The sequence below is a fragment of the Aspergillus pseudoviridinutans genome, assembly GCF_018340605.1.
Source record: "Aspergillus pseudoviridinutans IFM 55266 DNA, scaffold_6, whole genome shotgun sequence".
Classification (NCBI taxonomy): Eukaryota; Fungi; Ascomycota; class Eurotiomycetes; order Eurotiales; family Aspergillaceae; genus Aspergillus; species Aspergillus pseudoviridinutans.
Genome location: NW_025091286.1, coordinates 1,895,606 through 1,923,395, shown reverse-complemented (window position 1 = coordinate 1,923,395; position 27,790 = coordinate 1,895,606). Strand labels below are relative to the sequence as shown.

General features: G+C 50.1%; 11 protein-coding genes and 1 non-coding gene across 12 annotated transcripts; 6 read left to right on the top strand and 6 right to left on the bottom strand.

Annotated features, from left to right (window-relative positions):
- Positions 1-181: 181 nt before the first annotated feature.
- On the bottom strand, positions 182-3,022 carry argEF (bifunctional acetylglutamate kinase/N-acetyl-gamma-glutamyl-phosphate reductase; the record flags this gene model as incomplete). The annotated part of the gene is made up of 3 exons (XM_043304954.1): positions 182-237; positions 297-537; positions 614-3,022. 3 exons carry the CDS (start codon positions 3,020-3,022, stop codon positions 182-184), a joined length of 2,706 nt encoding a protein of 901 aa, XP_043160889.1.
- A 1,439-nt stretch (positions 3,023-4,461) lies between these two features.
- On the bottom strand, positions 4,462-5,094 carry Asppvi_009093 (SNAP receptor SNC2; the record flags this gene model as incomplete). The annotated part of the gene is made up of 3 exons (XM_043304953.1): positions 4,462-4,484; positions 4,555-4,786; positions 4,984-5,094. 3 exons carry the CDS (start codon positions 5,092-5,094, stop codon positions 4,462-4,464), a joined length of 366 nt encoding a protein of 121 aa, XP_043160888.1.
- Positions 5,095-6,845: 1,751 nt separating this feature from the next.
- Positions 6,846-7,336, bottom strand: Asppvi_009092 (uncharacterized protein; the record flags this gene model as incomplete). Its single annotated transcript, XM_043304952.1, has 3 exons — positions 6,846-6,973; positions 7,037-7,221; positions 7,299-7,336. 3 exons carry the CDS (start codon positions 7,334-7,336, stop codon positions 6,846-6,848), a joined length of 351 nt encoding a protein of 116 aa, XP_043160887.1.
- Positions 7,337-9,601: 2,265 nt separating this feature from the next.
- Asppvi_009091 (putative chitin synthase activator (Chs3)) lies at positions 9,602-12,421 on the top strand (the record flags this gene model as incomplete). The annotated part of the gene is made up of 3 exons (XM_043304951.1): positions 9,602-9,983; positions 10,046-12,220; positions 12,291-12,421. 3 exons carry the CDS (start codon positions 9,602-9,604, stop codon positions 12,419-12,421), a joined length of 2,688 nt encoding a protein of 895 aa, XP_043160886.1.
- Positions 12,422-13,354: 933 nt separating this feature from the next.
- Asppvi_009090 (DODA-type extradiol aromatic ring-opening family dioxygenase) lies at positions 13,355-14,631 on the top strand (the record flags this gene model as incomplete). The annotated part of the gene is made up of 4 exons (XM_043304950.1): positions 13,355-13,642; positions 13,705-13,877; positions 13,933-14,093; positions 14,171-14,631. 4 exons carry the CDS (start codon positions 13,355-13,357, stop codon positions 14,629-14,631), a joined length of 1,083 nt encoding a protein of 360 aa, XP_043160885.1.
- A 144-nt stretch (positions 14,632-14,775) lies between these two features.
- Positions 14,776-15,257, bottom strand: Asppvi_009089 (L51/S25/CI-B8 domain-containing protein; the record flags this gene model as incomplete). The annotated part of the gene is made up of 4 exons (XM_043304949.1): positions 14,776-14,834; positions 14,896-14,928; positions 14,998-15,104; positions 15,172-15,257. The coding sequence occupies 4 exons, from the start codon at positions 15,255-15,257 to the stop codon at positions 14,776-14,778; spliced, it is 285 nt and encodes a 94-aa protein (XP_043160884.1).
- Positions 15,258-15,740: 483 nt separating this feature from the next.
- On the top strand, positions 15,741-16,561 carry Asppvi_009088 (mitochondrial pyruvate carrier family protein; the record flags this gene model as incomplete). The annotated part of the gene is made up of 4 exons (XM_043304948.1): positions 15,741-15,940; positions 16,030-16,045; positions 16,179-16,315; positions 16,375-16,561. The coding sequence occupies 4 exons, from the start codon at positions 15,741-15,743 to the stop codon at positions 16,559-16,561; spliced, it is 540 nt and encodes a 179-aa protein (XP_043160883.1).
- A 527-nt stretch (positions 16,562-17,088) lies between these two features.
- Asppvi_009087 lies at positions 17,089-17,186 on the top strand. The gene has a single exon. It is a non-coding gene; the product is annotated as a tRNA-Thr (tRNA).
- A 1,833-nt stretch (positions 17,187-19,019) lies between these two features.
- Asppvi_009086 (putative extracellular exo-polygalacturonase) lies at positions 19,020-20,686 on the top strand (the record flags this gene model as incomplete). Its single annotated transcript, XM_043304947.1, has 7 exons — positions 19,020-19,329; positions 19,389-19,755; positions 19,808-20,078; positions 20,133-20,321; positions 20,375-20,476; positions 20,526-20,600; positions 20,651-20,686. The coding sequence occupies 7 exons, from the start codon at positions 19,020-19,022 to the stop codon at positions 20,684-20,686; spliced, it is 1,350 nt and encodes a 449-aa protein (XP_043160882.1).
- A 380-nt stretch (positions 20,687-21,066) lies between these two features.
- On the top strand, positions 21,067-22,094 carry Asppvi_009085 (putative short chain dehydrogenase/reductase; the record flags this gene model as incomplete). Its single annotated transcript, XM_043304946.1, has 4 exons — positions 21,067-21,103; positions 21,175-21,516; positions 21,577-21,807; positions 21,874-22,094. 4 exons carry the CDS (start codon positions 21,067-21,069, stop codon positions 22,092-22,094), a joined length of 831 nt encoding a protein of 276 aa, XP_043160881.1.
- A 202-nt stretch (positions 22,095-22,296) lies between these two features.
- Positions 22,297-24,632, bottom strand: Asppvi_009084 (fungal specific transcription factor domain-containing protein; the record flags this gene model as incomplete). Its single annotated transcript, XM_043304945.1, has 7 exons — positions 22,297-22,676; positions 22,729-23,015; positions 23,070-23,161; positions 23,216-24,150; positions 24,206-24,279; positions 24,383-24,482; positions 24,614-24,632. The coding sequence occupies 7 exons, from the start codon at positions 24,630-24,632 to the stop codon at positions 22,297-22,299; spliced, it is 1,887 nt and encodes a 628-aa protein (XP_043160880.1).
- Positions 24,633-25,702: 1,070 nt separating this feature from the next.
- On the bottom strand, positions 25,703-27,777 carry Asppvi_009083 (flavin-containing monooxygenase; the record flags this gene model as incomplete). The annotated part of the gene is made up of 7 exons (XM_043304944.1): positions 25,703-25,899; positions 25,955-26,647; positions 26,701-26,769; positions 26,824-26,992; positions 27,043-27,207; positions 27,259-27,452; positions 27,522-27,777. 7 exons carry the CDS (start codon positions 27,775-27,777, stop codon positions 25,703-25,705), a joined length of 1,743 nt encoding a protein of 580 aa, XP_043160879.1.
- Positions 27,778-27,790: the final 13 nt, after the last annotated feature.

Genomic DNA, 27,790 nt, shown 5'->3' with positions numbered 1-27,790 from the left:
GATGCATGCGGGTATGAGACATGCGAAAGGAAAGATGACCAGGAGGAAACCCAATGTATAAATTCGACGCCAAATGAGACCTCCTTATATTATCAAACACATCCATGTTTGATATACATCACATACCTTCCTCGAACTATACCAAACATATATAACTGATGTCTACCATTCACAGAAAGTTTTACTCGAGAGGAATGCCTTCGTACTCGCCATAGCCGAGAGCGAGGTTCATGTTCTCTGTGACAGGCGTATGAGCAATCTGTCCATTCGAAATAGCACTGGGCGGGAGTACTTACGGAGGCACTGAGTAGCCGCACCCTTCAGAAGGTTGTCGATCGTAGCGCAAACAACGACACGCTTGCCGCTGGAGTGAACGGCAAATCCTCCGACCTCGATACCATGACGGCCAGCAATGTTCTTGACAAGAGGCGCCTCACCAATGATCTTCACAAGCTTCTCGCCGGCGTAACGCTCCTGGTAAATGTTGCGGATGTCGCGAGAAGTCATCTCCTGGTTGAGAGGAATGCTGATGGTGTGCTGTATAAACAAGGTTAGTGCGTGGAACAAGCATATAGAAGAAGGGACAAAAGACAAATGGGAGCGAAGTACATACGTGAATGCCTTGGAACCACACAGCGACGTGGGGGATAAAGGCAATGCTAGTTCCGAGCTGTGTGCTGATCTCTCTCTCGTGGATGTGGTCAGTCAAGCTGTAAGGAATAATGTTGTTTGTGAGGTTCTGCACATCGTTCTTGGGGCTAGGCTTGGTGCCAGCGCCCGAGTATCCGGAGACACCAAAAACGGTGGGCTGTCCACCGAGGTAGGGAACGAGAGGAGCAATGCCGATTTGGGCAGCGGTAGCATAGCAACCGGGGTTGGAGATGCGAGTGGCCTGAGCGATCTTACCACGGTTGACCAGCTCAGGAAGACCGTAAGTCCACTTGTCGTCGAAGCGATAATCAGCGCTCAGGTCAACAATGACGTTGCCCGTTTCAGAGCCCTGGTCGACAGCATCTACGAACGGCTTGCAAACACCGTTAGGTAGAGCCATGACCCAGCAGTCCACATCACCATTCGCAGACATGCGCTTCACGTCTTCGGGGCTCAGATTCTCGTAAATGATCTCACGCTTGTCATAGCCCTGCAACTTCTTGCCAGCCAGCTCGCGAGAAGAAACATGGCGGAGATCCATGTAGGGGTGAGCATTGATCAGGTTGATCAGGGCTTGGCCAGTGTAGCCACGGGCTCCAATGAGAGCAACCTTGGAGGGCCGGTTGTTGGACATGTTCTTTTCTCCCAGAGGAGGGTTGGGATTCGTGGTGGAATAGGATCTCACAGCGCTGGGAGCGACTGCGGGACGTCCGAAGCGAGCGGCCCGCAAAGCATTAGCGGTGGAGGAGAATGCACGCTTCTGCTCAACAGAGGCACCGCTAGCACCGAAGCCCTTGCCAATGTGAGTGGCCGCCTGAGCAGCGCGCTGGAGTCTGGCCTCAAGGTTGATGTCACCAAACATCTGGCGGCCATGCTGGTTAAATTCCTGCACCAGCTGCTTGACCTCTTCGCCGCTCTCGATGCCATACCAGAAGAGAACCTCACCGTCGCGGCTCAGACTACCATCGGCCTTGTCAAAGAACCAAGTAAGGTTCTCGTCGTTCTCCTTGACTGTCCAAACCAACTGAGGGAAGTCCTTCTTGATGGCCGCGAAAACGTTGTCGGCGACGTTGGACAACCATCCGGACTTGGTGATCGTGAATGTAGCAAGGTGGGGGAAGGAAGAAGTGTTATCTTTGCCTGGGGGCAAGACGACAGCAAGAGCTTCCATAGGCTCATCATAGTAAACCTTGAAGTCACGCTCCTTCAAGCCTTCGACGTAGCGGTCGACGGTAGCCCTCGCATCAAGGCCCTCGCGGTCGCGGACAAGCACATCCTTCAGCTTCTCCAAGTCCTCGAACTCGGAAAGAGAAGTCTTTGTGTGCACTTTGTTACCCCGGCGGATCAAAGTTCCAGCTCCAGAGTCGGTGAATAGTTCCTTCTGGAGATCAGCGGGGTGGATGATGGCAACGCTCGAGGTACGGGGAAGGTCGTTGAGCAGCTCCTTCATCTCCTTGATCTTCAGGCGAGTGCCGTGGCGCACCCACCATTGCGTCATCAAGTGGTCGTACTCTTCATCGAGATTGATCACAGAGATCTTCTCGCCAGTGTCACCGTTGAACAATCCGCCTTTCTCAGCAAGGTACACGATCTTCAGTGGCTGCAGGGCACGAGCCAGTTCACCGGCAGCGACGTCCGCGTTCACGTTCAAGACCTGGCCGTCAGGGGTCTCCGCCATAGAGGTCAGGATGGGCAGACAGCCAGCTTCGATGGCAGATTCGATAGGCTTCTTGTTGACGCCGTTGATCTTACCAACTAGGTTGTACTTCTCCTTGTCGAGGTAGTCGGCGTAAAACACGCCTGCGTTGATTGGACGGGCCCTCACACCCATACGTTCCAGCTCCTCGATCAGCTTCAGATTCTCCTCCAAGAACAGCTTCCTGGCAAGGGCCAAGGTCTTGCCATCCGTTACTCTGATACCATCTTCAAATTGTGGCTCCACGCCAGCAGCCTCCAGCATGCGATTGAGCTGAGGTCCGGCTCCATGGACGACAATGGGGTAGAGGCCGACGTGGTTGAGGAAGGCAAKAGCCGAGGATAGTGTCTGAAGGTGTTCGGTAATGATAGCACCGCCAACCTTAATCACGGCGAATTGCTGAGAGGAGACCGATGTGAAGTGAGAGAGATACTGCTGCACCTCACGCTTCGAACCAATGTTGCTCAGCAGCTGGACAACGGTAGACCGAGTTGACGAGAGGTGAGGGTCTGCGGCACGGGAATAGGGACGGCTCTGCAGCAACGGGACAGCGGAAGCTTTCAGAGCATGACGAGGAGAGCAGAGTCTCGCAGAGGAAACGGCGTGCGGTGCGGAGAGAGCGCGGAGGGGCTTGCTGGTGGAAGCTCTCCGCACAGCGGTGCGAAGGGAGAACATCTTGTCAACCAGCATGCGGCAGCTTTCAATCGTCTTGGAACGAACACAATGTCTAGATGAAACTCAGTGTGAGTAAGAGATAGCAAAGGAGAAAAGTAGAACCAGGTCAGAGGTCTACAGAAGGGTTTGCGTGGGTGCGCAATGGATTTTACCACACTCCAAAGAGTTTGATCTCCAAAGACGCCCAGGAAATCGGCCGCACGTCGGAGTGGGTTTTTCCCAATAAATAAGGCGGGTGGTACTCACAGTCGCTACCCTGCGCGGCTTTTCTCGCCTGCTTTTTCAGAAAACCCAGACTCGCGCGGAGAAAATAACTCAACACTTAATATGAGGTGTTTAGCACCACTAAAATTTTGAAAAAGAATCCCAGAAATAGTAAGGGAGGAGAAGGAGTGCGAAGAAGACCGGAGAGACATCAGAGAGTCATAAACCCTTTCCGACCAATGTGAGCCCGGGCTTGGCTGCGACCATCGGAGCCGGCTATCGTGACTCAATAGTCAAACTCAGGTACCTCTATCAGTCTATGGGGCTGTTGGTCGCGAGAGGTGATCTCCATTTCCTTTCCTAATTTTGTAATGGTCCCAGTATACGCGGAATTGGTTGCTATGATTGCTCATTTTAAGAAATCCTAGCCATACACGGTAGGGCCGGCCATGCAGCAATAATCACTCATCTGATTGTCAAATTAACCCATTGTAGTAAATTCCTTACTATCCACTTTGGCATAATATTCTGCGCTGGAGGTTTGGCCGACCGTAGCCAACCTTCTGAGCCTTCAATCAGAGCCAGCACTTTGCAGAAATGTAACGAACAGCGGAAATTCGAAGTCGTGCCATTTCTGCGCCTTCGTTATCTGATCTTTTGGCGCTTCCTCCTGACCCCTTCATAGGCTAGCCTGGCTAGCGTACTCCATATATGAAGCTCCACTTCTCGTACCTGGAGAATGGAGCAGTTCCTTACATTGCGTTCTGTACTTGTGTCTAGATACTTGATGGTGGAGATAGCTATATCTTCTTAGGCGCGTTCTCACTCGTCAAGTCTCCATACCTTATAATTGAGAGCAAAGATAAGCAGTATCATCAGAATTGGCATATACGGATTCATTTCATTATAAGAGATGGCGGACAAAGTCGACACAAAGACCAAAGGCAATAACGTATTGAAACACGGGGAAGTGCCGGAGCCCGGAGTATCATTTACATCTTCACCAGCGACGGATCATATGGTATAGCCCATCCCGTGCATCAGACGAGTATCTCGGGAGAGGCTTGCCGAGACACGAAGCTTGATTCATAAGCACAGAAGTTGTTGACGCCCAGAAAAGAAGCAGAAAGGTATTAGTGGCTGAAAACGAAACTGCACAACCTCAACGCAAATAGACCTGCTTGAAAATAACATCCATTCCCAAAATCAGACATGACTTTCGCTGCGTTCGTAACTTAATGTCTGGTGGTCGTGACAACTAGAATCCAAAAGTTAGCCAGCGCATTCGGTCACCCTGAGTGTGCGGAGAGTGAGCGGGGAAGACATACCAGCAGGAACAATGATGACAATGAGTAAGCAGATAATACAGATGACCAGGCACACGCGCATCTTCATATCCTTCCACCACATTTGCTTCCTCACGCGGTTAGCGCCACGACGGAAGCCCTGGGCAGATACGGCCAGGTTGTCTGTCTTGTCCTGCAAAGAGTCCAGGCGTTCGCCACGCTCCGATACCTTGAAAATATTCGAGCGCATCGTGTCGACGGTCTCTTGGATTTTCTATTGGGTAAGGGGGGAAAGAGTCAGCCCAAATAGTTCAGAATAGGCATTGAAGAACGTAAAGCCTCGACCGCCAAAAAAGGATAGCGCTCGTGCTGCATGACAAGCTTTGAAACTTGCCATATAGCCTCAATAATTGCAAACCCGGGCCGTAAAGGCTATTCTTTCAATGCCCAGAGACAAGCCAATTCACTTACTTTGTCGATTTCCCTTGTCCGAGGGTCGCCATTCTGCGCTGCGTTGCCGGCGCTGGCGGAGGGCCCGTTAGAGCCAGAAGGAATATAAGGATCGTAAGGCTGCTCAGACATGATGACTTTCGAGGATGAAATTCGTTATATCCTGAGTTCGAGTGGTGAGAGCTGGTGGATCACCGACTTGCTTGGAGGCTTGCGAAGGCCTGTTTTGAAGCCTTCTTTTCGCGGATGAGATGCCGTAAACGTCGTAGGACAGAAATAACCCGTAAATCTAGAGGCGAACGTGTAAACGATAGCGGACAGGAGGGCCTTGTAGCGTAGTGAGAGGTAAATAGTTAGAGCGATGGTTGAGTGAAGCTGACAGGGTGTGATAAATCGCCGCCCGCCTTCTGGAGACTGGAAGCGGGTTTGGTTCGATCCGGTCCTGGCACGTGACATGCTAGCCACTCATCGTTGCCAGACACGCTTAGGCAGCTATTTTTACCGTGGAACCTACAAAGAAGGGAAGAGAATTCATCCAACAGTTCCAGAACAAGTCGACGCTGCTGAAAGTAGTACGATGACTACAGAATGCATAAGTACTGCAAATTTTCCGACACTTTTCAAGCATGTAATATCTCGTAACATGGTCACTTGGTTGAAACAAAGAAGCTCATCAAATCGATAATGGTGGACTCTGCATACACGTGCCTTGAGATATCATAATAGGCAATGGAGTACAGAGCCMGGAGTACCTCCACCATATCAGCAAGAGGCTGTGCAACATTACAACCGAACAGACGTCTTTTCCTTTGACAACCCGCCACAGCCAAGAAACTAAGTTCGTCTGATCTCGGGCTGAGAAATGATTTCCTAGGATTTGCAATGCACTCACATCAGGCATCATCAGTTCAAAATTAACCAGGCTCCTTCCCTCCGTGTCTCGAGAGGATGTTGAATTGTCGATTCCTAGAAGCTGTGGCGGAGGAGCCGGAGCCAATGAGACAACCCTCATGTCCGCGAATCGCCAAGACCTGTCGATTTACTTCATACCTATCAACTCCGTACTGTGCTCGACTTGCATAAAGGAGTGTATATATATTACCAAAAGAATCTTCCGTCTGAAATTATCATCATGATAAGAAATGGCCAGTGACCATCACTCAGAGTCCATGAACAGTGTTGTCCGCTGGATCTGGTATCAAGGGGAACAAAAACAACCCTCATCCACTGCTGACTTTCTGCAGCGATTTTAACTCAGAAAACAATGACTCGCAAAAGACGCTTGGAGGATCTCGACTGATATTTAGGACTCTGATTTACCTCCATTATCATAATGGACGGATTGAGGCGTACTGCGTACGTCAGATTCTGGAGTCGCCTACGCCGTTAGCTACCTCCTCGGCTATAGGAGCCACTTGATACTCGGTTATCACTAGGCGGTTATCGACCTTTTCCCTGCATACTTCCGTGGCGATTGCCAAAGTACTTTCAGTCTGCCGTTATACCCGCTGAATCGGATACGCCMAAGCTCAATCACGCACTAGTACTATCATCGCTAACTTGCAATGGTACAGACGAATCGTTCGTATTTGCAAAAGTGGGCTTTGCAATATGAGAGGCTCCAACAATCACTCAAATCTACAAGGCGCGCAATGCATGCCCTTGTGATGCAGAAAGAAAGGGCTGGTACCAATCTAGCCGGATGGCTCCTGAAAATGTTCACATCATATTATACATAAGCTTTTGGTAGCACCAGGGACATCAGTAATGCATATAAATACAAGAAAGTGAAGACAATAGGGGCAATGCTCTGCTAAGCAGATCTTACTCCAAAGGCCGTCCATGGTAATTTGATTTCAATGCAAACGCGTCACATTTGAAGCTCATTTCTCCCCCAGCAACTCCTTCCGCATCTCTTCGCGTTGTAACCTGGCTTCCTCCTTCGTCTGACTCCGTTGACTCTCGAGCTCCGCGCGCTTTTGTTCTTGCTGTTCCTGCGCAGCGAACCAAACTATAATGCAGAAAAATTAGGCAATGACCTCCTACATGCCAACCGGTGTAGTTAAGGACGCACTAGACTTATCCGACTTTGACCATTGCTTCAACCGTGTAACATAATCATCAAACTCTCGAGCACGGCGATCGCCTTCCTCCAAGCTCCGCTTCTGAAGATCGGGGTTGTATCGCTTGAATAATTCCTCGTCGGTAGGTCGGATGGATTGGACGAATGCTGGGCCGCCGACACAGATCACGGTTCCACTGTCGACAGAAAGAGACACAATTGTCAGACGCGCATAATGGAAAACCGCTTAACCATCCTGAAAGGGAGTCCTTACGCCACCAGCATCTTCAGCCAAGTCCCAGTCCGAGACATAGTGGGCTATTTTCAGCAACAGCTATGACGACACTCTGTTAGGAATATGAATGCACGCGAAAAAGGCAGGTCGGGACGAAAGACGCCGATGTCGAGAGAGGTGCTTTGGTCAGCGATATTCCTGCTACTCTCTCGGATATGACGGAGCCCACTTCGAGCGTTTGCAGCTGGCTTAGACGGGAGCGATGTGTTCAGCGGTTATGGCCTCGCTTCTATCGGATAGCATCAGTAGCTCGGTGCAGGTGGGAACATTATCGGCAATCAAGACCAATCTGTGGCTTAGCTGCTGGGGCTGTGTTTGCTGACACATGTGGCGCAGCTGACGGTCTTCTCTGCGAATCATCACCGGTCGTATTCGTTTTCCATCTTCCAAGTGCAGGGTGTTCAAATTTTGAATCCCTTTCTCCGCAGTCCACACCTCCCGCACCGCCGATTCGCTACCAACTAACAGTGTTGAACTGTATGGACTTAGGGTGTCCTCCGTAGTGGGTACACACTTTCCACTCTTACAGAGTACATTCGGAGTATTCATCCATCGTTAGTTAATATTACCAGAAATGCAACAAGAACACTTAACCGCCCTCATGCTCCATAATCATTTACGAATCAGCTTTAAATGATCACGTTTGACTGGTTACAGACATCCCTTTGCATTGGTGCAGATGATCACTTCTGCTAAATTACAGTACTCTAGACTATGCAAGGGAAGTATCAATAAGCGGATCTCGATATTGTTGCAACCACTAGGCACGATCTCAAAATGTCCTGCGCAGAAGTATCTTGCCTGATGCAACGGGACAGCTCAGGAATCAACCCCTGAAGATCAACACAAGGATGACCAACTACCAGTGATATCGATATTTCATCAGTGTCATCATACCGTGTACATGAGACTTGTCTCACTAGTCTTCGACCTTCATCCTATGACAACACCGTCGCATGCCTTGGTAGTAGATATGGATTTTGACCTTGGCAATGAGAGGATACTAAGTTAGTAACTAAATGATGTCAATATCTGTTAGATTCGAGTAGTCCATGGGCATCAAAAAGTGGCCTTTGGTCCACAGAAAGTAGAATAAAGCAAGTGGGTCAAGGGATAAGACGGATTAGAATTGTCCATCTTTTGTTTCACACACACACAGTTTAATACAGCCAACGAAAGACTAATGACTCAAGGACAGGTATGCACTTGGGGTATCTCTCCCGTATGCATTTCGCTATGCCATGCAAGTGCAGCCCAGGTGTTTAGGAAGTAATCCAAGGTTTCTCCTTAATCAAATCTTGCATATAATCTGCAGTTACTCTTTTTAAGGGAGCCTAACGACAATAATAATAATACTGGAGAGCCCACTCGCGTCGCAGAAGCTACTGGTAGAGTTTTAATACCTAGCTCTTAGGTAACAATGGTTCCTTGGATTCTCTGTGCTTGGTCTAATTATCTTCAAATTATGTGATGAACCAAAGAGATCCAAGACCAAGTATCTGCTTTTTAAAGTGCGCAAACCTTCTGCCTGGTCATTATTATTCATTAGCTTTTCATCCTTAATTGCTCCGAACTCCACGACTGCGAACTACTGAGCATTGATTGTCAAAATAAATTGATCCCCTCCCTCTTGTCATTTTCTGAAGACCGAGGGTGTTTGTCCTTGGTCACACGCTCTTTTCACAGAAGGTGGTGGTTTTCACCTTTAGACATTCGTTTTCGTCTACGATTCAATTTGACTTTGAATTTTGATGCCAATCCGGAGAAACAGCATTGCTGCGCGTGGATAGTCATCCGGTCAGTCCTCGCATCGTCAGTCCGATCGCGACTCAGGATCTCGGTAGTAGTCCTGTTGCGACAGATCGCCAAAAAGTGTCTATCCGCTGACAATAATGTATCTTTTCCTAATGCAGGATTTTGCGCACCCTCCACTACTCGCATGATCGGGTGGATTTACATTCCTTTCATCCCCCTTGCTGAAACCTTGTGTGCTTGTCGCCCGGTATCTCCGCATCTTTTCTTTCCGCCGTTCAAGGCCGCTTTCGATCATTCTCAGGTCTGGACCCCACCCCTCCTCTATCTCCGTTTGGATCTTTGTTTGCGCCAGGCTGACGGGTTTTATGGACGGTATAAAGCCTTCACCAGGAAGCATTATTGCGGGGTCGCCGTAAATCTGTCGTCGTTTACTTCCTGGAGAACAAGACACCATCAAGGCTGGCGCCGACCCACTAATTCGCGACGACTACCGATCATCCCTTAACCGATAAGAGCTGTTACTCAGCATGGCATACCCCCCGCCTCAATCGCAGAGGCCTCCTCCAGTCAGAAACTACGGCCCTCGTCCTACACCACGAGGCCCCCTGCCGCCAAGTCAGATGCAAGATGGGTCTTATGACCTTGGATACAGCGACTACAACTATGGATCTCGTGGCGACCGAGGTTACGACGACGCCGGGTACGGTTACCCTGACGATCGAGCTGTTCCGAGATCTCATGGGGCCCCGCGAGGCCCTCCGCGACCCCCTCGTGGGGGTTATGGTCCTCCTGCAGAGCAGCCCCATGATCGAAGCTATGCGTATAATGGACGACCACCACCCGGGCCCGACAGTCGTCGCGGCTATGGGGACAGGAGGGCACCTCCAAGGCAGGACCGGACGAGACCGTGTAAGTGAAGGCCATACATACACAACCGATTTTCCTGAGCAAGTGTTGATCCAAAGGCCTAGCTGGACGTCCGCCCGCACCGGAGCAGGAGAGAATGGCATGGGATAACCCGTTCCCCACGTTTCCAGCGCAAGAGGCGCGCGGCGCCCCCGGCACCAGAGGTATTGAAAACGGTATGGCGGCAATGAAGCTCAATGGCCAGGCGCCACCTGGGAACGCCCCCGATCGCCCGCACACTTCGCACGGAAGACGCGAGATCCCTCGGCAAGCCGGTTCTACATCGCCTGGTCGGGGGAGGGGCGCCTATCCTGGTGGTCCTATGAGGTCGGCCAGTGCAGGACGCTCCGGACGGCGACCTTCGGATGCCTATGAGCGGTCCTACACTTCCGCCAGTGAGCCGCCACCCATGCCTTACATGAACAGAAGTGCTACGATGCCCGTCCATTCGGCGTCGCCCACGTCCTCTAGTGCCCAACCCACATATCCTGGGCAGCCCACCTACCAGGACCCTAACTCATCGAATGATTACAGTGATACCGATGAACTGCTGAGCTATTACAGGACAGCTCATGCCGATGAGTCCGACATGCCTAACTTTGATGCCATCCCTGACGGTGGCAAGGTCATCGATGAGAGTCTGCCGGGGCTAGAACAGCCGAAGCCGAAAGCGAGAGCACCTGCTGACGCTTCCTCCCAAGGCCAGTATGCAGCGTTCAACCCGAACTCTGGTAGTGCCAATCAGTACCCTCAGTCGCAACACAATATTGCTGGGGTCAGTACACCGAACCAGTTTGATAGTGCAGGGTTCCAATTCGATCTACCGGGTAACCAACCATCAGCTTCCCCTGTCCGAACTCAAGGCAGTATGGACCGGGGCTACAGTGGGCAGCCGGATTCTTACGAGGATCCGATGAATAATCAATATATGCAACGACAGGGAAGTCGAGGGCCTGCTGCTCCAGCCTATGGAAATGGACCTCCTCGACCGTACAGGGTGAATCAGCCTGAATTTGCGAACGAGCAACCACAGATGATCAATGAGATGAATGAATTTGATTCGCAACAAAATCCGGACGCCCTGCCTCATCACCCTGCGCCTTTCCGTCCAGGTCATGACCAGGGCAGCAAGCCGCCTCCTGTGCGGCAGTACGACAATAGTAACACTCCGACATCTCCAACCTCCACGGTCCCGCAGACCCAGCCTATCGCTCAGCCGGACTCTCCGCCTGCGCCTGTCACTCACGAAGAGCTTGAGCGCTTGCAGCAAGTGGTACGGAGCAAAGCTGCTGACCAGAAAACTCAACTTCTATTGGCACAGAAACTGGTTGAGGCCTCGACGGTCCTTGTCGAAAATAGCAGGATGGATCCAAAAACCAAAGCTAGGGCTAGAGAAAAATACATCATGGATGCGCACAAGATCGTCAAAAAGTTGGTATCCAATGGTTATGCAGACGCTCAGTTCTACCTTGCGGATTGTTACGGCCAGGGTTTACTGGGCCTTCCGGTAGACCCGAAGGAAGCTTTCAGCCTATACCATTCCGCAGCAAAGCAAGGGCACGCACAATCCGCTTATCGGGTTGCCGTGTGCTGCGAGATTGGCCAAGAAGAAGGCGGTGGAACGAAGCGAGATCCGTTCAAGGCAGTGCAATGGTACAAACGCGCTGCTTCCTTGGGAGATACTCCTGCTATGTACAAGATGGGCATGATTCTCGTTAAGGGCCTCCTAGGCCAAGCCAGAAATCCTCGTGAGGGTGTTTCATGGCTCAAACGCGCCGCCGAGCGTGCTGATCCAGAAAACCCACACGCTCTTCATGAGCTTGCGCTCATGTACGCAAACGCAGCTGATAATGACGTCGTCATTCGTGACGAAGCGTATGCCAGTCAACTGTTTCATCAGGCTGCAGAGCTGGGTTATAAGTTCTCCCAATTCCGACTTGGTGCTGCCTATGAATACGGCCTGATGGGTTGTCCGGTGGATCCTCGACAGAGTATCTTCTGGTACACGCACGCTGCAGCGCAAGGGGAGCACCAGAGTGAGCTTGCCCTGAGCGGGTGGTATCTGACAGGTTCTGAAGGCATACTTCAGCAAAGCGACACTGAGGCCTACCTTTGGGCGCGCAAGGCAGCCACCGCGGGTCTTGCCAAGGCAGAATATGCGATGGGTTATTTCAGCGAAGTTGGCATTGGAGTTGCCGCCAATCTGGATGATGCCAAAAGATGGTATTGGCGAGCAGCTGGTAAGTTCTTTCCCGTATACTTTCCGCGGTCTCCGTGTATCAAGCTAATGTGTTTGCTCCAACCCACCAGCTCAAGGTTTTCCCAAGGCTCGGGAGCGTCTCGAGGAAATCAAGAAAGGTGGGGCTCGCATGCAAAAGACCCGTCTCTCGCGCTCCGCTGTCAATCGGCAACAGAACGAGGGCGATTGCGTCCTCATGTGAACTCAGATTCATGCGACACGTATTTCACGAAGTTGGTTTCCTTCGTGCTCCTAAGGCTTTTCTTGTTGTTATTTCTATGGCGTTGCTCTCCTTCGTCGGGCTAGATTGCATGTTTGCCTGCATTTGACGCATATACCCCTAATGATATTACCAACTTCGCATGTTGACGCAATGTATAATGTTGGAAAAGGTGCCACTTTAGAGACGGATGCTAGCTCTTGTACATTTGCTCTGCTGTCTCCGTTTTGCTTAATTGTGATGTACCGAAGGCATGAAGGCCATGTTCCATCCTCACGCTCTGCTCTGTCCTCTTGGTGCTGCGTAAACAACAGAGAGTCAAGAACCGCGGCCTTTTGATAATGTTGCATAGAGTGGGTTATAACGCCGCGACCACTATCTGATGTCCTGGACCCGTCCGATACACCAGGCCAGATCCGTTTCTCCAGCCGTGACTGGCTTACTGCATGGAAAGCTGACAGATTTTAATGATGTCGTCCACCCGCATCTGACATAACACAGCATCCAGAAATCCATCCGACAGTGTATAGGTTTTGTGGACATGGTCACACCATGGTACGGACGACATTGTCATGGTCTGACAGGGAAAGCACAAAGCGGGGTAGTTCCGCCTTTTGCTGTTAGCGGAACGGATGGGCCATTTGCTTAGTATTGATTACATTTGCTTTTGATTACAATTGCTTAGTATTGATTCTAACTGCTTAGTATTGATTACAATTGCTCCAAGGTAGAAGTTGAAGACGCAATCCTTTGATGAATAAATCCATGCTTAGAAATTCTCAGATTTTTAGCCCTCTGACTTGCTAACATCTCGCCCTGAGCTTTGTGTGCCCTTGTATATAATTCTTGTCTAGCCACCGCAAACACGGTTGACATCTTCCTTGTCCGCTTTATCCGATAGGGATACGGATATATATGTCTTCATCTGCCAACACTACCCCACCCAGCACAAGCGACCAAAATACCAGTAGGAAACTCGCGATTCTCTCGCTCACCTCTCTGTTAGTGGCGATACTCCTCGCTGCGTTCGGCTACGGGTTCAGCGCCGAAAATACCAATACCACCGCCAAGCTGTTCAAGCTTAGACGACTCTTCGGAACGCAGCCGGCTGCTGCGGTGAAGAGAGATAACTCGACAAGCTCTGGTATTCCGAAATCCGGCAGCACGATGCGAACTCCAGTTTACTTCTTGAGTCATGGGGGTGTGAGTCATTAATCTTTGTTCAGCGTAGATCGGGGAATGGTACGATTGACTGGGTGCTACAGCCGAATATCATGTATAAGCGAGACCACCCGGCGTACAGCAAATTAGCTGAGATCGGGCGCGAGATCACCACCAAAGTCAAACCGCGGGCTGTTGTGGTGTTCTCTGCGCATTGGCAGGCTGGTCACGACACGGTCCAGGTGAATACAGCCGAGACGACGGATCTTATATACGAGTAGGTGGAATCATGACATCGTGCTCGGTTATGTATGCTGAGTGGGCTCTGTTAGTTTCTACGGCTTCCCGAGCCACTATTACGAGGAAAAGTTTCCTAATGTCGGGAGCAAAGAGGTTGCGAACAAGGTGCTTGATGCGTTGAAGGAGGCGGGCATCAAAGCGGAGGGAGTTAAGAGAGGTTTAGATCATGGTGTTTGGGCCGGCTTCAAATGCGGTAAGTGGCTCGAGATACCCGGGCTCGAGATACCCGTTGCGTGAATTCGTGGGCCGATAGTAATGCGTGGAATGTAGCGTTTGAGCCAGACTCCAACCCCTTGAACGTCCCGATAGTGCAGGTGTCTTTGTTCGACACCGAGGATCCTGCTCAGCACTACCGACTCGGACAAGCGGTATCCAAGCTTCGCGATGAGAATATCCTGATCATTGCATCGGGTATGGCAGTCCACAACCTGCGCGACCTGCGGTCCAGTTTCGGCAACCCCAAGCCAATGCCGTACACTACTAGCTTTGACGAGGCCCTGAAGGACGCTGTCACGAAGCCGCCTGCAGAAAGAGAGCAGGCCATGATTGACCTCCTGAAGCGACCCGATGCCCGTCAAGCCCATCCATCCTTTGATCATGTGCTGCCCATTCATATCGGAGCTGGCGCTGCGGAAGATGATCTTGGAAAGAGACTCTGGACGTTCAAGGAGGGAAGTATAAGCTGGGCGCAGTATAGATTTGGTGATGTAAGCAATAATAGCGCGCTGTAGTAAGCATAATGAGATTTATATAGAAATTCCTGCTGCACTTGCGTCCTGAACGTGGTCGACGTATTTTGGATTCATCTATAGATACAGTATTGGACAGCTGGAAGAAAACGGTGCATGAACATATAAGACGGCGTGGCAATTGCACTACGAAGACTCCTTGACCAGCTGAGAGACTTTCTCTTCAATTTGCTGATCCGAAAGGCCTGCATGCATCCGCAGATATCAGTCAAAGCACTTGTACACCAGGATATTACCGAGACGTACCGGACAGCGATTCCTGCTTCTCCTTTCCAAATCCTGTGCATAATAGCTGTATTAGCCCAAACTGCTCTTCCATTGGCTTCTTCTCGTGAATATCCGCCGTACCGTATCGAGCATATACTCTGGGCAAAGTGCCTGCTGCCTCCCGGATCAGAATGGGAGTCTGGGGGTTGTGCTTCTTCATAGTCGGGTACGCGCGCTGCAGGAAGGACCTGCGATCGGAGGTCATAGAGTTAGTAATCGCCTTCAGCATCAACACCGCGATTGCCAGAATCTTACCGTGTAGCAGCGCTCTGCTCCGAAGACTGGCAGAAAAGGAAGCGGAGCTCCTTCAGACCTTTAGAGAAGGCGTATTTGGACGACATTATGCAAAAGAACAAATGATGTAAATGGACAAAAGCGTAACCTGTCGGAACAGACTATCCCCCCGTAAACGATAGCAATGGGTATCAATTGAGGATATTGAGCGCGAGAGAACCGACGAGGGGTGTTGCAGAGCACTTGATGATGATTCCGTCGGAGTTCGATTGTAGACCAATACGGTCAAGCGCAATGCCCGCTTACCTCAGCCGGAAAACGAGCCGCATTCCCAACGAGGCCGCCGAGGTCGGGCAATGGCCATACTGAGATATCTGATACATATCGTCGACCGGAACACCTCGCGTGCTTCGTTTCTTATTCTTCCTTAGACTATTTCCACTCATACTTCGGTGGGGTTCTTGATAGTTCTTTGCGCATCAACTTGTGCAAAGACCCCATCACTCTCCACTCAATTTCAGCTACCGGTCCTTCCCTCGATCACGACCCTTCAAACCTAGTCATCATTTCCGCCGTGATAACGCATTAAAATGTCTTCCTCGCGTATCGGTCTGCGCTTCTTCCAGAACACCCGGGCTGCTTTCCGCAATGCCTACGGTCCCTTCCGTCGGCCTGGTGCCCAGGGACGCCGTTTCCAGACCTCAGATGCCGGTGCGGCATCCGCCGAACAACAGAGCACTTTCCAGCGTCTATGGAACAGCCCTGTCGGCATCAAGACCGTTCACTTCTGGTATGTTTGGACATCCGATGGAGCAATCAATTGGTTATGTTCGCTTTTTGTTGGTCAACATGCTGACATGAGATGATTTAATCGGGTAGGGCGCCTGTCATGAAGGTATAGATCCGTGAACACTATCTCTTCCCACCGCCCCCATCACCCTCACTACGCACTGAGATATCTAGTGGCTGAGGGATTTCCGAACATTGGGTTGAAAACATATCGCTAACACCGTTTTCGTCGGAAACAGTGGGCTTTGGTCATTGCGGGTATCTCCGATTTTGGTCGTCCCGCTGAGAAGCTTTCCCTTACTCAGAATGCTGCCCTGATGGCCACTGGTGCTATTTGGACTCGCTGGTGCTTTATCATCAAGCCCCGCAACATTCTGTATGTTTTGTTCATTGTCACAAATATTCCTGGACTCGAGCGTACTAACTGTCAATCAGGCTTGCCGCTGTTAACTTCTTCCTCGGATGTGTTGGTGTCGTCCAGGTTACCCGGATCTTCATGTACCGCCGCAGCTTGGAAGGAGGATCGACAAAGGAGGCCTTGAAGGATCTGGAGCACGAGGTAGTTGACTCGGCGAAGTCCGCCGTCGGTAAGGCTGAGGCGGCTGTCAAGAAGTCTAAATAATGACTTCAGGTTAAATTTGGGAAATGCTCGCCTGCAATCGCAGATTGCAAGGACGCACGACGAGAGATATCCCTCTTTACTATAAGCAAAAGCGGCGTACACTACTGTATATACTCACCCTTGAATATGTGATAAATTGGCTGATAAAAGATGCGCCTTATCTTGCGCATTGAACGATCAGTTGTGTAGGTCTGATGGCACTTTAGGAGTCTTGGGTCATTGGGTGTTATGCTCGTACGTTTCCCAAGAATGACAGTCAACACTGTATTCAGGAGTCTTTTATTACTTGGAGTTAGGCTCAGGCCCTTATCAGCGGAACAATTGGACTGATAGGCTTGCTGTCAGTTGGCATCGTTCTTTCGTTATTCACAGTCAGTCTATATCGGCCTTGCCTGTTTGACTTTGACTTCTTTCTAGGATTAGCTTGATTTTATAAAGCAGACTATAAGATACTGACGGGTGGCGTTGTTGCAATTTCCTCTTTATATCTATTTAAAGTCTGCTGAGCGCAGTTCTACCAAGAAATAGCACGAGTGGCCAAGTGGCTAAGGCGTCGCACTTGTATCTACCCGCAAGGGTTGAGATCGCTATGCGAAGATCGGGGGTTCAATTCCCCTCTTGTGCATTTCTTTTTTCAACCCGACATCTTTTTATTCGCAGGAGCCTCTTCCATCAATCCTACTTTTTCCTACTTTTTATGTGAATATCGTCTTCTGATTCGAGATATCAACAGCATGACGAGCTATATTTTAGTTTAGGATTGTGTCGAATCACCTTGTTTTTGTTTCCTTTTTTTGGTGGTGATGTTTGTAGTTGAGACGGGTGATGCCATGCATATATTTGTTTGAACTTCCGAGCACTTCTCTAACCTTAGTCACTGCATTGGACCAAGCAGACACAGTTAACTCAAATGTCTCGCTTCGACGTTGCCATCTCTTATTTGGCGCACATTTAACCCTAGCAACGCCCATTGGAGATCTAGCCACAGGCCGTGCATCTTCCAATCCTGGCAAAACCAATAGTACCTGGAGAGCCTCGCTCGAGAGGTAGCAGCAATTGATTCAAATAAAGTGTCACACCTCATATGGATTTTGACCATCTTGCTGCAAAGCCCGGAGGATTGGGAGGGAGATGTGTTCGAGTTTCTGGTTCGTTTCCCAGATTTCGGGCCTTTTGGAAGTCCTACGTGACTATGAAAACAAGTCGATCAAACAATACCTCCTCTCTAGTCACAACCCCTCTGTCCACGGGTGGAGCGCTCTATGGAGACTGGGGTATTTTGGGTATGTTTAGCAGCAAGATACAGCTCCATGTTCTATGAAATATATTGGACATTTACCGCCCATCGGTATTGTGGAGTCTTTTACTTCTCTTGAGGACCGCATACAGGTTCTGGCTTCGATGATCGCTATCCAATTGATAAGCTACAGTCATCATTGGTATTTATGTAGCAATCGAGAGATCCCAAGCCATGCTCAAACAAGATGTAGACGCTTATTGAAGACTAAGTGAGAGAGCTTCCTGTCAGCCAACTGGTTACTGTTCAATCCAAGTGCAGACGTATAGCGACAGTCTCAGCTCTACCAAGAGGCCTAGATCCAGTACGCTAGGTTTGACAGCCTGACGATAATAATGGCATGAGGGCCTTATGTATTTAGAAGGAAATCTTCCTGATGTTATCAGTGGCTTCGAGCGACACTTGTAAATCGCACGGGTGGGCTCTGGACTGTTATTTGGTTCTGTTGCCCCTGGTGCCTACCCGTACTGTGCAAGAGGATTTCGTTAGGCTCGATCCTTCGAGCGCCATCACATTGAATTTTGTCAGTTTGCTTGCAGTGAGCTCGGAAACGCACTTGTTCTACTTTTGAGATGATGCTTTGGGAGAGCTGGAACTAATATCTTATTTAAGCAGAGACGAGTTCGCAGTCAATTGCAATCCATGTCAACTATCAACTACCGACGAATAATATAGCCGGAGGGTAGCGGATATTTAAGAGCTTCAAGCTACGAAGGAGTACATAGTTTTTCCTTCCAATCGGAGGAATTTCTCTTCACCCCCAATTTATCCCTCCTATCAGAACTTCTAGACCGGTGCTCTAACCAATCTTGAGTATAGACATCGAAGGCCAAGCGGGCTAAGTCGATTAGTGCTCTGGATTTCAACTATTTTTCTGGGGTCATCGACATGAAACACCTGCAGAAGCATCATCTTTGAGCTTCCCCAATCTCCACAATTGCTCCGCCGGGGTGCTCCCCGGGTAAAGGCAATTTCCACCCCCTCACTCCACAAAATGTCTATACTAGTTAATGCTGGGGATATGCAGCTTGAGTTAATTTAGATCGAGGATGAATCCAACTCATATATAAACATCACCCCTGTGACCCACAGTCTTCTCTCGTTCAGCGATCTTCTCAGGAAGTGCCCACCTTTCTTGAGGTTACATACTTGTCAAGCGCCATGAAGTTCTCGTTCAGTCTTGTCCAGGGCGTGAGCCTGTTGCTCTCCTTGAGTCCTTCCGTTGAAGGTTTCACTCGCTCGAGAAACGATGCATGCAAGCCCAATCACCCATTCCAGCCTCTACCGTCCAGTGTGCCTCGGACAAAAACATGCCATGTTGTCAGCAACGGCAATGGTAGCGACGACTCCAAGAACATCGTGCAAGCATTGCATAAATGCAACAATGGTGGCAAGGTTGTCTTTGATGCCAACAAGGTGTACACTGTGGGTACCGCCTTGGACTTGACATTCCTTAAGAACATTGACCTGGGTAAGAATCCATACTGTCGAGTTCAAAATCGACCATTGCATGCTTACGTGAATGAACAGAGGTGCTTGGGAAGATTCAGTTTACCAATGACACCGACTACTGGCAAGCCTATGCCTTCAAGCACGGCTTCCAGAATGCTACGACCTTCTTCCAGCTTGGTGGTGAGGACGTCAACGTCTATGGTGGCGGTACCTTTGACGGCAACGGACAGGTCTGGTACGATCTCTACGCAAAGGATGCGCTCATCCTGCGTCCTATACTGTTCGGTGTTATTGGACTGAAGGGAGGAACAATTGGGCCTCTGAAGCTCCGCTACTCGCCCCAGTGGTACCACTTTGTGGCCAATTCTTCAGATGTGGTCTTCGACGGCATCGATATCTCCGGATACAGCAGCAGCAAGAACGTGGCTAAGAACACTGACGGATGGTGAGACCCGTCTGCTCCGGGAAAATCATCTCTATTCTGACCCTCGCGACAGGGATACCTACCGCTCGAATAACATTGTCATCCAAAACTCTGTCATCAACAATGGCGATGGTATATCTGCTTACACCCAACCTCAAGGAAATAAACTGACAGAACATGCAGATTGCGTGTCCTTCAAGCCCAACAGTACCAACATCCTCGTCCAGAACCTCCACTGCAACGGCTCTCACGGCATCTCCGTCGGCTCTCTTGGTCAATACAAGGGCGAGGTTGACATTGTGCAGAATGTCCTCGTCTACAACATCTCCATGTTCAATGCATCGGTAGGAATATCACGCGCCCACCGGAGTTGCTCAATAGCTGACGATTCTTGCTAGGATGGTGCTCGTATCAAGGTGTGGCCCGGTGTGTCGTCCGCCCTGTCTGAGGACCTACAGGGCGGCGGTGGCCTGGGGTCGGTGAAGAACATCACGTACAACCAGATGTACATTGAGAACGTCGACTGGGCTATTGAGGTGACCCAGTGCTACGGACAGAGTAACTTGACTCTGTGCAACCAGTACCCTGTACGTCCCTTCTAGTTCGTACGCGATTCGTGTTTAACTGACCAAATCTACAGAGCAACCTCACCATCTCAGACATCCACTTCAAGAATTTCCAGGGAACAACATCCGGCAAGCGCAACCCCGACGTCGGCACAATTGTCTGCTCCAGTCCGAATGTAAGTGCGACACTATATGTTACGAAAGCAGCGGTTCTAATGCTTCCAGGTTTGCTCCAACATCTACGTTGAGAACATCAACGTGAAGAGTCCCAAGGGAACAGATGAATTTGTTTGCACCAATGTAAGTCTGCATTTAGACAGCGTAGGGGACAAGCTAACCGCATTTACTAGGTTGACAAGAGCCTTCTGAATGTCAACTGCGCATAGATGCTCCGCTGTGACGGGATAATGTAAATATCTGATTTAGACCGAGATAGTGTCTCATAATAGGACTATTGGTTATTGCCAATCTACAATGACGTAAAGAGGTTGCCTGCTCATTCAGTCCGAAATATGACTCCATCATATACGGACCGAAAGCCAGAAGCTCAGTCAGCTATTAGCAATAAGCAATCGGGAAAACCCCATCCCCACGCAGGGTGGAGCAACACAGTAGACTAGTATATGCGGGGTTCGGCACAATTCCGCTGTAGCCTGTACAATGGAACGTGAGGAAAGATTACAGAGCTCGTACATGTATTGGCATTAGTATATCAACAAGGCCGTTACAAAGAACAAGTCTGGACATCGGAAACAGCACGTCTACCATGGCCTCGAAAAGAAGCACAAGCATCATCGTAACCGGTCCGTCCGTCCCTCCCATACCCACAACTTCTTTCCAATGATAGTAGATCTAACACCGAAAGACTGAACAGGAGGCGCCTCAGGCATCGGCCTGGGCATCACCCGCTACTTTGCCCCCAAACCAAACACCCACATCACCGTCCTCGACGTAACCGACGGCACCGCGATCCTCAACCAGCTACGCACCGAGTTCCCCTCCGCAAGCCTGTCCTTCTCGCAATGCGACGTCTCCTCCTGGGAAAGCCAAGCAGCGGCCTTTGAGGAGGTAGTCGCCCAGCAAGGACACATCGATATCGTCTTCGCGAACGCCGGCATAACACAGAAGGGAGACCTACTGGCCAACATCCACGACGCGAAGCCTTCGAAACCGGAGCTGAGGACGTTGGATGTTAACCTTGTCGGCGTGATATACTGTACCTCTCCCCTTTCCCCTCCCCCTTCACTTTCCAGGAAGTGCTAACACTGAGTGCCAGCGGTCAAGCTAGCCGCGCATTATATGGTGAAAAACCCGCCAAGAGGATCAGAGATAGGCCTCTCGAAGGGAAGCATCATCTGCACGGCGTCAAACGCGGGGATCTACCCGTTCCCGATTGCGCCGCTGTACGCGGCGACGAAGAGCGGCGTGATCGGCCTGGTGCGCTCGCTTGCGCGGTCCCTGGAGCGAGAGCAGATCCAGATTAATGCGCTGGCGCCGGCTGTTATTGGTTAGTCTACTCGATTTCCTTGAGAGGTTCAGGAGGGGTATGTAGGGTGTTAGCTGATTGAAGTAGAGACGAATATTGCGCCGGATTCTGCGTTGTTCAGATCCATGATTCTTACGCCCATGTCAACTGCTACGAGGGCGGTTGCGCAGCTTGTTAATGACTCTTCGTTGACGGGGAAAGTGCTGGAATTGCATGGGGAGGAGGTGACGTTTGCGGAGCCGCCGGCGTATGTCGATGAAGATACGGGGACGAATATTGAGATGTTCTGGAAGCTGGGATATGCGTAGTAGATTACGCGGAGAAGGATGATGGGGTCGTGAAGAAGAGGTCGTAGCTATTTTGCTAGACCTGAAGGTTGATTTCTAATGGGTGGACCTAACGCCCGCTGCCCCTAATTATACATCGATTCATTATCGTAAAGCCGGCCCGTTACCAACGCCGAATACCAAATAACACCGGTATATATGTCGTTATTCCCGTTTATCCTAGTCAGTCGCTCTCATCCTGGAGCAGCACCTTGAGCTTCTCCAGCTTATCCTCGCACTTCACCTCCATCTGCATCACCACATCGACACTCTTTTTCTTCGTGATGAGGAGCTGTGACACAAGCCAGAAGTTGTAGCCGTTCTTGTAGAAGCCCATGGACGCCCACTCGTGGCTGGAGACTGTATTTCGCAGCGCCAACCAATGATCGCGCCATCGTGACAGTGCTGTTCGGATAGCGGCTAATGTGAAGTCTTCCGGAATGGCATCTCCAGGGGTTTTTGTGGGCGTCGAAGGCCCGTGTGGTATTTTTGAATTGGGCAGTTGTGCTTTGCGTACCAAGGGAGCCAGGAGGGTCATGTGTGTATTTATGAAGGCATACAGCACTAGAGACGTGTGAGTTCGTCGTCATTTGAGCAAGGGATACGGTGGACATACAATGAATGAGAATAAACATATCGAGGACGGTCATATCCGCAATATGATCTGGAACATGGACTTGTGAACCATCCTCGTTGGCCGTGTTGTCGAACAAATTCTCAAAGGCTTTGCATATGGGAATATCCCGCGAGAATCGGAAATTCGGCTCCACAAAGGGATGCTGCGAGTCGAAGACTGCCTCTTGGCACGGAAAGTCCCATTCTACTTCTGTGTGGGATATACGGCAGGGGTAGTTTGAATAAAACGAGAAAGCACAGTCGAGGAGTGATATGATGTTCATGGTGCTGCAGGCGTTCTGTAAGTCTTTGAACACAAACATGGAATGACCATAGACATACCGAATACGGCATTCCTTCTGGATCCACGAGTACTCGTCCGTCCGATCATGGGGCATATGACGGCATTTCATGAGTCCGATTCGACGAGCGACCTGCTCAGACAAGTTAGCAGCCAGAACTTGCGGAGCTTGCACTATCAAACCCACCTTGACGACTTCGCTGAATCTGTTCTCCATTACTCGATTGCGTGATACACGACTTCCAGCCCAGTATTGCACAACGACAATAATGAACCCGGCTTGGAAGTTCTGGAATTGAACCCAGTCGTTGGGCTCGTCGTCCAGACATCGATTCCCACAAAACATCGAGCTGATCTCGATCTCGGACGCATAAACCTCGCTGGAGAAAATGAAGAGCTCGGCGAAATCCAGCACTCGCTTCGCAATATATGCTTCCCTCTCGTCATTGGAGTACATGGCGCCCATGAAAGTGACAGCCGTCAGTAGCGGTAATGACACAACTTCAGGATCGAACGACGTGCGATGAAGCATCGCACAGCTCGGTTGCCAGTACTTAAAGTACATTGCCACAAATTTGCGAATACGGCTTGTCGTCAGAAGGAAATTAAGATTTGTCGACAACTCCTGTTGAGCCTTTGCGTCAAGGGGCACGGACCAGGCCCTCGCGAGGATAGATTGTATCATTCCGGTGGCGAAGGGCCGTTCAGGTTCGTAGCTCACTTGCCCTGCTAGTGTCAGGTTGGGATCCTGTCCGGGCGGGACGACAGCATGGTAAGCAACCTGCCCCGCGTACGAGTCGTCCAGTAGCTTGTGAGGATCGCCAAAGGGGCCGTTGAAGAAGTCAATGAAAGTGTCTTGGAAAAAGGACAGGGTAGCAGCGTCGGACTCGATGAATGTCGGTGCATAATCTGTCTGGTCATCTTTCAACTCATAACCGAGAATGGAACTCCCCGCTTCTTCGAGACTTTTCTTGTTGTGATATTCGAGGCTGCGTGTTCGATCGCTGCGCGGAGGAAGGAGGAATTGCTGCGTGAAACTATCGGTACCGCCATTGAGAAGAAATTTGATCGATCCACGATCTGACGATTGTTCGTAGTCTTCGCGCTTCTCTGTCAAAGCGTCTGCCCAGTTGGGAAAGTCAACGACGCGACGTGTGAATGAAGAGACAGGCCATACCTGAATCAGTCCCTCGGTTCAAGACTTGCTTTTTTCGCTCGTTGTTGCATTCGATTCCTCGTTTCTGACAAGAGCTGCAGGGATTTAATCCGTCGCACCGCAGTTTCATCGACGTGCACTAAAGGCGAAGGGACGATTAGCGGCCATTCCACGCAATTAGCAGCAATGTCGAATTACCGATTGGCAAGCATGTCGTCTTCTCCCTCGCTGTCCCGTATCAGGGATCTGCCGATCCCCCCTTTTAGGACAATCTGAGTAGTGGTCACGAAGGTTGTCGCTGCAACATGATTAAGGGCAAATGTTAGCGTCAAGGCGCGGTGAGCAGAACAGCAAAAGAAACGTGCCAAGCAACGAGGCGCAACTGGCACATCTCTTTTTGTTAGAGAATCACAAAAAGCAACAGCGTACCAACGAGCGAAGGAGTCATTGCAGAAGATACAAGAGTAAGGTTTGATCCCGGAATCTAAGAAGTTATTCCAGCGAGTCAGTCAATCAATCTGAGTTCAGGCCATGAGTTTCGTAGCGAGATTCCTACGATCGGAGCGGCAAGGGAGAGCTGGACGGGAGGCAAAACCACATACGGCGAAGATGATGTCTTTTCAGATGATCAATGCGCGTAAAGCCTCGCTGACAGATGGTGCAGCGAAAATGTTTGTCGGTATCAGGCTTCATAATGGAGAAGAAGCGTTGGCGCGCATCGGGGAGAAGCTCAAGGGATGGGGAGGAAGTCTGGGGTAAAGGGAGAGTGGAGGGAAATTGGAGGGGAAGGAGGAGGCGGAGTTACAGGAGATCAACCGCAGAAGACAGAACTATGATGCGCTCATTCCTGCGCGGGACTAAGATAGGCAAATAGTGGCCGGAACTGTTAAAAAAAGATGAGGATTATCTGCAGCAGTAGGAACATTAGAAGTACTGACAAAAGTGCTCACTTCCCAGTCTCCAATTCCCCTTGAAGAAACTTTGTCGCTAGCCGAATACCTACGTAGATACTTCATTTTCCCCTCCTAAGCAAGTAACCAGTGAACTTACCTCTTACTCCTCCGTATGTACCATGACAATCTTAACCCGGTTCTAACCGTACGTAAACTCATGACAGTACAGAATACAGAACACCCGAGATACAGGTAGGTGATCCCCCGCAAACCTGACCCAATCGCTGCTGAAACAGTACGTGAGGTAATCTCAGAGAGTAACCCGAGTCGCTCGTTCGGAAACCGCCAATTGTCTTTCCCGGCGGGTTCTCCTCACTTTCTGGTACACCGATTGCCTTTCTGAGCTTAGTTCAAACACTACTAAGTTGGCGTTATTGCTTGTCTGTTAGGACAATACACCACTACGCTGAGGTACCTAGGTATGTATGAAATCCTAGATTTGCGAGTACATCACCACACGCAGACTACTACTGACACTTGGTAGGGAAATATGGATTCTCGCAGATAATGTCTCAAGTCAGCATTTCCAATATTAGTAGTGTCACTGCTAGGATGACCATGTTCATTAATTAGGTAGCGCAATGACATTTGTTGGAAAATCAACTTCGTCATCGTTCAGATAATCCACGTTGATCGTCTTCAACTTTTCGTTCTCCGTCCAGCCGTCTCCGAGCCAGCCGTTCGGATTGTCATTGACATAGTCGTAGGTGTAATCCTCCCAACGAGGATACGCCAGAGCTTTCATTGAATGAAGCGAGGAACCTGAGACTTGTTAGTGATGCGAAATACGGCACTTGCTCACACCAAGAGTGCTTACCGGGCCATAATGCAGTAACTCTGCCATCCTCGGTCCCTCCCTTGTACCAGCTACGGCATTTCTCGCTAAACACTGTTCTTGAGAAGTACTGGTCACAGTGGCGAGTAAACATTTCTACCGCTTCCTTTCTCACACTCATCGCTCGGATGTTATCACGCTGCATCTTCTGTGCGCAGAGTGTGAAGTAATCAATCTCCTTCTCAATCAGAAGCAACAGGTTACCCTCGCCGAGTGCCGCGTTCGGCCCCAAGCAGACAAAATAGTTTGGGAATCCATCAACTGCCAAGGAGAGATAAGTCTCTGGTGTCTTCTGCCAGCGGTCGGCTAGAGTGACACCGTTGCGTCCGATGATTGGGAATCTCGGAGTGAATGTGGTGTCGAATCCAGTTGCGCAGACAAGCACATCCGTGGGATGATGTTGTCCGTCTGCTGTGATGATCCCCTCTGCATCGACTTTGACGATATTACTTGTGATGATGTCCACTTTGTCATCTGTCAACGCTTCAAGATAGCCCGGGCCTGGAGTGAGCCGTCGGCAAACAGGAGGAAATGAGGGGATCAAGTCCTCGCATAGCTCAGGTTTTCTTGAGAGTCGGCGCTTCATATTCTGTAAGAAGACCTCTCTCGCGCCGATCTGTTCAGCTGTGCCAAGTAGCGTCACACCATGGACTGATTGCAGCTGGAGTTCGATTTCTGCTATACAATTAGTACCGATGATCACGGTATCTTTAACGAGAAGCTCTCACCTTTGCGGAACTTTTGGTAGGCGCTGTGGTCCTTCTTGAATGTTTCAATCTCTTCTGGAGTAAACGAGACTATTCCAACGAGGTCAGTGTATTTTGCCTGTATGACTGGATGAGTTGACAAACAGTTCTCCAGTTCAGCTCCACCTCTTTTATCCACATGTTGGCGGGCAAAGGTTGGGGAAAGCCAAGTACGCCCCCTAATGTAGTGGTCGATATGGGCTACCTTTGGCAGCATGCCAGGAACGATCTGGATGCCACTTGATCCATTTCCTATCACCGCGGCTCTTTTGCCCTAGCTAGAGGGTCAGCTCGCATTTTCTAAATACTCCAAGGCCCACTCACGGTATAATCATAGCTCTCATCCCAACGAGCACTATGCTGCAGTTTGCCTTTGAAGTCGTGCAAGCCTGGGATATCTGGCCACTTCCACGAGTTCAATGCACCAGTTGCGGAGATCATTATATTGCATTCGTCCGAGTACACCGTGTCTGTCTGAATGTCTTGAACCTGCGTTCAATGTCAGCACTGACTGTCGATGGATGAGATACGGAGATCGACCTTCAATTGCCACTTGCTCCTCAAGTCGTCCCAGACAGCTTCAACGACTCGCTGCTTCAACTTGACGTACTCCATGCAACCGTACCTTTCAGCCACCCGTTTCCAGTACGCGTGGATCTCCGGAGCGGCAGCATAGAATGTCGACCATTCTTTGTTTGGCTCAAAGGTAGCTTGATACGTATGGGCTGGGATGTCTGCGAACATCGTAAGCGTCGGTCGTCATTGACGCGAGACAATCCTCGCAGGAAGAAGGAAAGTCTCACCACATGCACAACCGGGATATCTGTTCTCGAGCCATGTGCCTCCAATATCTTCATTCTTTTCATACACACAAAGATCCACGTTGGGGATCCGTTGTCTGAAGCGAATGGAAGCGATGATTCCAGAAATGCCTGATCCAATGATAACGACCCTCAGGGGACGGGCTTCGTCGATGGAACGCTCTTCTACGATCCACTTATCCTCAACAGGTCGTGCCTCTTGGCTCTTGGAACTGCTGCCAAAGAATAGACGTCTCATATTGTTTATAAGA